Source organism: Euprymna scolopes, chromosome 14, assembly GCF_053919585.1.
Source record: "Euprymna scolopes isolate OS-2025 chromosome 14, ASM5391958v1, whole genome shotgun sequence".
NCBI classification, from domain to species: domain Eukaryota; kingdom Metazoa; phylum Mollusca; class Cephalopoda; order Sepiida; family Sepiolidae; genus Euprymna; species Euprymna scolopes.
Window position 1 is genome coordinate 885,672 of NC_136495.1, and position 6,829 is coordinate 892,500.

At 35.1% G+C, this 6,829-nt stretch overlaps 2 protein-coding genes and 1 pseudogene across 4 annotated transcripts in view; 2 read left to right on the plus strand and 1 right to left on the minus strand.

Moving 5' to 3' along the window:
- Positions 1–5,643, plus strand: part of LOC145292837 (uncharacterized) — a 212,113-nt gene extending 206,470 nt beyond the window's left edge. For all 3 annotated transcript variants that reach the window (XM_080138883.1, XM_080138882.1, XM_080138881.1), the window contains one exon: positions 5,360–5,643. Coding sequence is in view for 1 of the 3 variants with exons in the window: in XM_080138881.1 (XP_079995007.1) it covers positions 5,360–5,622 (263 nt within the window). In the remaining 2 variants the exon portion in view is untranslated. The remainder of the gene's footprint in view (positions 1–5,359) is intronic.
- The window catches only part of LOC145292838 (thyrotropin-releasing hormone receptor-like), a 504,617-nt gene that overhangs the window by 304,923 nt on the left and 192,865 nt on the right, over positions 1–6,829 (minus strand). The gene's annotated exons all lie outside the window — the stretch shown is intronic.
- On the plus strand, positions 4,959–5,076 carry LOC145293394 (5S ribosomal RNA; annotated as a pseudogene).

Below are 6,829 nucleotides of genomic sequence, written 5' to 3' on the forward strand. Positions count from 1 at the left end.
CCTTGTTGCTCAAGACTCTCACTTGACAACGCCGTTAATTAACAGTGTATATTAAATTTATTAATCATTGATGAAATAGAATGATTTAACAATTTGGGTACGTTCTTCAACGCTATGATTATTTTTGATTAATTTTGGAAGTATTTTGCATAAAATATCACACATAAAAATAAAATAAATTTCATTTTATCGTTATAAGATAAAATTACAACATTTTGCAATCCACCAGTGACGTTTTGATCACCCTATATATCTTTTGTTTCAATTTAACTTCGCTCGAATTTTTTTTCTACTTAAGAGAACTATGTCTGGAGTTGTTATTTATTTGCTTCCCCATAGAGAAAATTAGGCACAATGTCGTTTTTTAATGTGGAGAGTGAGGAGAGGGAACCAGTTTCCCCGAGGGAGAACTAGATAGTGACAATTGGTATGAAGGGTTTCCCCTACATTGACCAACAACTGGTTGCTACAAGAGCAATGATCTTATATGTGGCGTTGCCTCCAACTTGTTCAGTTAACTATGTTATAGCATGCGGTCTTCTAGTTTATTGGTCTTATATGACTCCAGGGCAAGCGTTTATCTAGTCAGCTGGATTAACACCTAATTGCTTAAACTTAAGGTAACATCACATACATTATTCCTCATTTGAACTAGCGTATAACCATGTTGAGAGACTTATTTTGGGATTCAAATACTATGTTATTTTAAATACTTTAACCATATGTTATTTGGAAAGGGAATTAACCACACATCACTTTATTCTGATAAATCTTTGTACACAGGGACCGATGACACTCGATTATGAATATCTAGTAGGTCACTGAGACTCCTTTCATATTATACATGAGTTTGTGCATAAATAAACTTATATAAACAGTAAAAAAGCCTGCACAAGTTAAACTACATTTTGATATTATTAGATCACGATGGAGTCACAACAAAAACGGAGTATTACATCCGTTTATATATATAAATGTCATTTTATCGTTGTAAGATAAAATTACAACATTTTGCAATCCGCCAGTGACGTTTTGATCACCCTATATATCTTTTGTTTCAATTTAACTTCGCTCGAATTTTTTTTTCTAATTAAGAGAACTATGTCTGGAGTTGTTATTTATTTGCTTCTCCACAGAGAAAATTAGGCACAATGCCGTTTTTTAATGTGGAGAGTGAGGAGAGGGAACCAGTTTCCTCGAGGGGGAACTGGATAGTGAGAATTGGTACGAAGGGTTCCCCATCATTGACTAATAACTGATTGGTACAAGAGCAATGGTCTTATATACGGAGTTTGTATTTATTTTTTTCCCCACTCAATACTGTTGTAGAGCAAATATACGTTTTATTTTTTATTACCGTATTTTTCTGTTTAGTTACATTATTGTTTCAGCTACGCGATCGTTTCTTAGCCGTCGTGTAGGCTCCTCAGACTTTTACAGAAATGTTCGTTTATGGTGGATTCCATCATAAACGAACAATTCTGTAAAAGTCTGAGGAGGCTACACGACGGCCAAAAAACTGTCGCGTAGCTGTAACAACAATGTAGCTAAACAGAAAAATACGGTAATAAAAAATAAAACATGAAGGAAGAGAATAATATCAATTCTTTAAAAGGCAATTTTAAAAATGTTTTGGCGATTACATAGAAAATTAATAACGAAAGAAAATGATGATATAAAACATATATTAATATATAGAGATTTATTCATTTATTCAATAAGGTTATACATAAATTAGCAGTGTAGGGTAAGTGATAACTCTTTATACCATGATATTTCGAAACCTCATTCTTCTCATCAGAAGAGGTGATAAACTTCTAAATAACATGCCTCTTAACGCTCACAGGAAACATAAGTTGGAATAGATATATCGAGATCATTGCCACGGCTGCTGCTAAGAAGGTGGGCTCTATCGTGCTAGAAAGTTACTTACGTCTGAAAGTATCCTGCACCTCTAAAAAGCCACCATTCGCCCATGTATGGAGTACTGCTGTCACATTTGGGCTGGTACATCTGCTACTAGTCTCTTCTAGATAGAGTCTAAAAGAGAGTCGCCAACCTAATAGGTTGCGAACTGTAATCCGTCGACGAAATGTTGCATCCCTTTGCCTGTTTTACAAGTAGTCTAATGGTAGATGCTCTGACGAACTATAAGCGCTTGTACCCCCTCGACGAAAATACTCCCAACAAACCCGACAAGCAGCGAAGTCCCACCCCTACACAGTCAAGATCCCTAGATGTAGGAAAGTCTTTTACTCTAATAGCTTCTTCCCAGAACTGCAGGACTTTGGAATTCTTTTCCGGTTTCCTGCTTCCCCAACTGTACTGATATGCTGAAGCTTAAGTATAATGTGAACAGACATCTTGCTGCTATGCTTCCTACATAGTACCCCTGCAACTAAGGTCCATGATAGTAGCCACCTACATCAAAGTGGCAATGTGCCTTGTTTAGGATGCAAATGTAATAAAAAAAACATGATAGATATACGACGTCTAGCGATAGTTACATTAGGAGCGAAATAAAATGTTGATGCTATTTGGGGGAACTCACTTGAGCTTTGTATATAGTATAGCTTGAGTATAGCTTGGGTTATATAAGCAGGTAGGTGTATAGCATATTTGTCATGGTGAGGTTAATATGTGTGGACAATATGTGTGGACAGTATGTGTGGACAATATCTGTAATTAAACTCTCAGGGAGATATAGGGTAAGTTAATGTAAAGAAGATTCTTATTTAATCATATGTACTAATGGGTTATAGCTATGGAAGGGGCTTACATTAAATCATTTGTTTTTTATGGCAGTCACCACTTATCAATGCCCGGAAGCCACTGGGGGATAAGGATTATTGAGTGTACAGTAATCAATGGGATAGTATCGTAGTAATCGTTAGTAATGGAGATTTGATAAAGTGTCTTACTTAAGGGGCGGTTTATCAGGAATTCGTTTATGTTGGACTTGAAGACATCCAAGTTGTAGTCAGGCGGGAAATGGAAGAGTTTCCACAGGCGTGTACTCCTAAGAAAGAATCTTTGCTCATGGAATCTACGTTTGGATTTAGGCACATATAAAGAACGGGGGAATTTATTGACAGTGGTTTCAGCTAGACGGGTGTTTTTCGTGAAAGATTGGCGAAGGGGGGGCAGAGATTGAAGATCAGACGAACAACTGCCATGGAAATAATGATAAAACAAAGACAGGCTCGCAACATATCTTTTGTGGAAGAGAGGTTGCAGGGAAGAGAAAAGGGCACCCCCCACTAAGCCCCAAAGTCTATTTTGTACTCTGTCAAGGCAGGATAGGCTGCTTTTAACAGCTCCAGGCCAGATGTGGCAGCAGTACTCCATCCTTCGACGTACTTGGCTTTTATATAGATAGATGCATCAGCAGTGAGATATCTTCTAGAGCGGTAGAAGTGTTACATGAAAAGGGCTGCCCCTTTTTTATGTAAGTTAAAAATAAAAGAGAATTAGCTAAATGAAAATGATATCAGATAAAACAAGAATTGAACCCTGTAGATAAGTTTTAAAGAACAATCGGGTTAAATGGAATTCCCAGTTAAATTGTTGATTCTGTTAAAATATTTAATAAATACAAATTGTGCTGGAAACTATTCACATTCTTAGAAAGAATGCATAATAAAAAAAAAATGGGTTACAGAATTAACGAACAGGTTTAATTTCTTTGTAAAACAAAGTGAATGGAAAATGTTATTATAAAGTGAGTTACGTAAAATTAGGTTAGAGAAGGATCCGTGCCATGTGTTCATATGCACGTGCTTGGTCATTCATATGCACGTGCTTGGTCATGCAGTGACGTCATGAGTTATGAATTTAGTTAGATAAGTCAGATTTTAGTCAGTTGAGAGAAGCAGAGGAGATCAGACTGATTCTCCGTGAGAGTCAAGGCACCCTCTGGGAAGCGAGAGGCTTAGAGGTAACCATGTAAACAACTTTGAATCCCCGAAATACCGAATCATGTCCGACCGGTCGAAGAAGAATAAACTATCATCATGTATTTTTATAACTGCGTCTTCGAGTTATGTTTTCAACAGAAAAAGGTAATGTGTTTATATATATGTACAACTGTCAATGTAAATGTCAAACGCACTATCTCAGTCTATCTATCAAAATATTCATAAATCTCCTCTCATTGAATTACAGGCTTGGTGCTCCAGTAGTAATTTGTACCCTACCTGTCTGTCTCGTTATATATAAGACCTGTCTCTATATCTCAACAATATGAACACTCACAATGAATATATATAATATCTAGCATCTCACAACATCATCACACACATGAATACACTAAGACTCTTACTAACATGAACAACAACAAATATATATGTCGTCATCTCTGAAACATACTCTCATATTTGGTACCTTCTAAAAATAACACCCAGTACGTAACAGAAGGATCCTACCATTTTTCCAGTGATCTTGGCAACAGACTTGATGTACGTGTTCCATTTCAGGTCAGGAGTAAAGGTGAATCCCAGAAGCTTATTAAAACATGGAGCCTCCCCTAGACGATAGCCATCCATTTCAATTGTTACATTAAATTTAGGTTAAATTTGCAGCTTTTGAAATAATTACAAGTGCGGGCTTTTTTTTTTGCTGCCTATGTATATATTCCAGCTCTTAGAGAAGGGGCGAAAGTAGTGCTTGAATTTGATTACAATTAGCGACCGACATCTATACATAAAGTGTATCATTTCATATGTCTTCTTTAATACAGATCATATTGTAATGTTTATAAACATATGTAATAACAAACGTGCATCGTTATATAAGAGTCTCAATCGATTTACGACACTTACGATGTTTATATTTTATTATATTTAAGAAAAATACATAAACAACGTTATTCATTCTTAATTACAATTTTTAAAATGTGTCTTTTAAAATTTACTACAGTTACTTTTAAATACAATATGTTTTAAATGTAAAGAAAGATTTTATACGGCACAATCACGTTTGATACACCGGTTCCCATCAGATCACCGAAGTTAAGCAGCGATGAGCCTGGCCAGTAAAAGATGGGTGACTATTTGGGACTTCCAGGTGCTGTATTCAGGAGAGGTGTGGTAATAGATTGCGCAACCTTTGCCACACAATTACATGCGTAGCTGCCCCTACAGGGGGTATCCTTTGTCTCTCGAGACTGAACGGAGGCATCGCATCGGAATGTAATTTTCAATAAAATTTCCCTAATAAAAAGCTGTAATGAACTATAAACAAACATACATAGAAACATATAGACTACGGTTATAACATTTTTGTATCTGTGGCGTATTATGAAGTATACCAATAGGTCGTATGCAATTAAATCTCGCATATTTTTCTTGATATTTTTCAGGTATCCAGTTGTTATTCGCACGAGGCTGTGCAACAACTCATTCCGACGAGAAGTGTTTTGTAAAAAACATAACCAATGGCTCAACGATCCGACAAAAGAACGTCTGCTACCGCACGTGTGCGACGAGTGGATGTAACAGCGAAAGCCTATCACCAAGAGGAGCATCCAGTCACCTTAAACCACCTTCTTCACGAATTGCTTTGGCCTTTTTATTCATTTATATTAACAATTATTATCAATTGCTTACAGATCAAATAAAATAATTGTTTCAAACAAAAACAAAATGAGAACACGAATTGTTTAAAATATTTATATTATATTATATAATATTATAACGTATTTGTTTATTTCGGATGATAAGATGGAAGTATATTGCTTCGAAATAAATCAACGTACACTTTATTTTTGTAAATAACTTAAAATGTAAGAGCTTATGCTTCAGTGATTCGTTTACTAAGTTCTTCATAGACAACCAATTAACGTGATAAGACAACGTATAGCAACCACTAATTAAAAAGACGCATTTTATATTCAATTTAATTTGCGGGCATAAAATCTTCATCTTTTAGTCCGAAAAATTCAATATAAAAGGTAACCAACAAATTTATATTCATCCGTAAAGGTAAACGCCTTGCATTATGTGTGACATTCATTATTTAAAGGATGCAGTGCAGTTACGGGAAAACAAACAGCTCTGAATGAGATCTGTATATACACCCATCCTTCTCACAGCTATCGGACTTATAACTAATGGCCTAGCACAGTGTGCATGTGTTTTTTTTTTACAAGTCTGGTATTTTTACTACCGACTATTTAAATTTGAATGCAATTGCTACACGCATTTAGAATATATGTAAATGTCATTTTATGACCAGAACTTTTTTAGTTACCTAGTACACACATCCCCCCATATATATATATATATATATATATATATATATATATATATATATATATATATATATGTATATATATATATATATATATATATATATAAATAAAGACTAGGTAACCACATATATATATATATATATATGTGGTTACCTAGAATATATATATATGCCTAGTACATATGTATGATTACCTAGAATATATATATATATATGTGTGTGTGTGTGTGTGTGTATACATATATATATATATAGATAGATATGAGATGCATGCGTATCTCTTTACATACTAGTTGAAAAAAGTTAATTTAGAAGCAAAATCAATAGAATATAGTATGACTGCATATACTTTTCCAGTTGTTGCCGCCAATGGATGGTCACGTTCAATGCCGCCAAGACTAAACTAGTTTCATTCAATAATTACAAGAAACCTTCTCTATCACCTATAGCAATGGCCAACGACTCTTTATCTGAGAGTACATCTTTCCAACTTCTTGGCCTAACGTTCACAGGAAACATGAGTTGGAACAATTACACAGAGGGCATTTCCAGGGCCGCTGCAATGAAGGTGGTCTCTCTC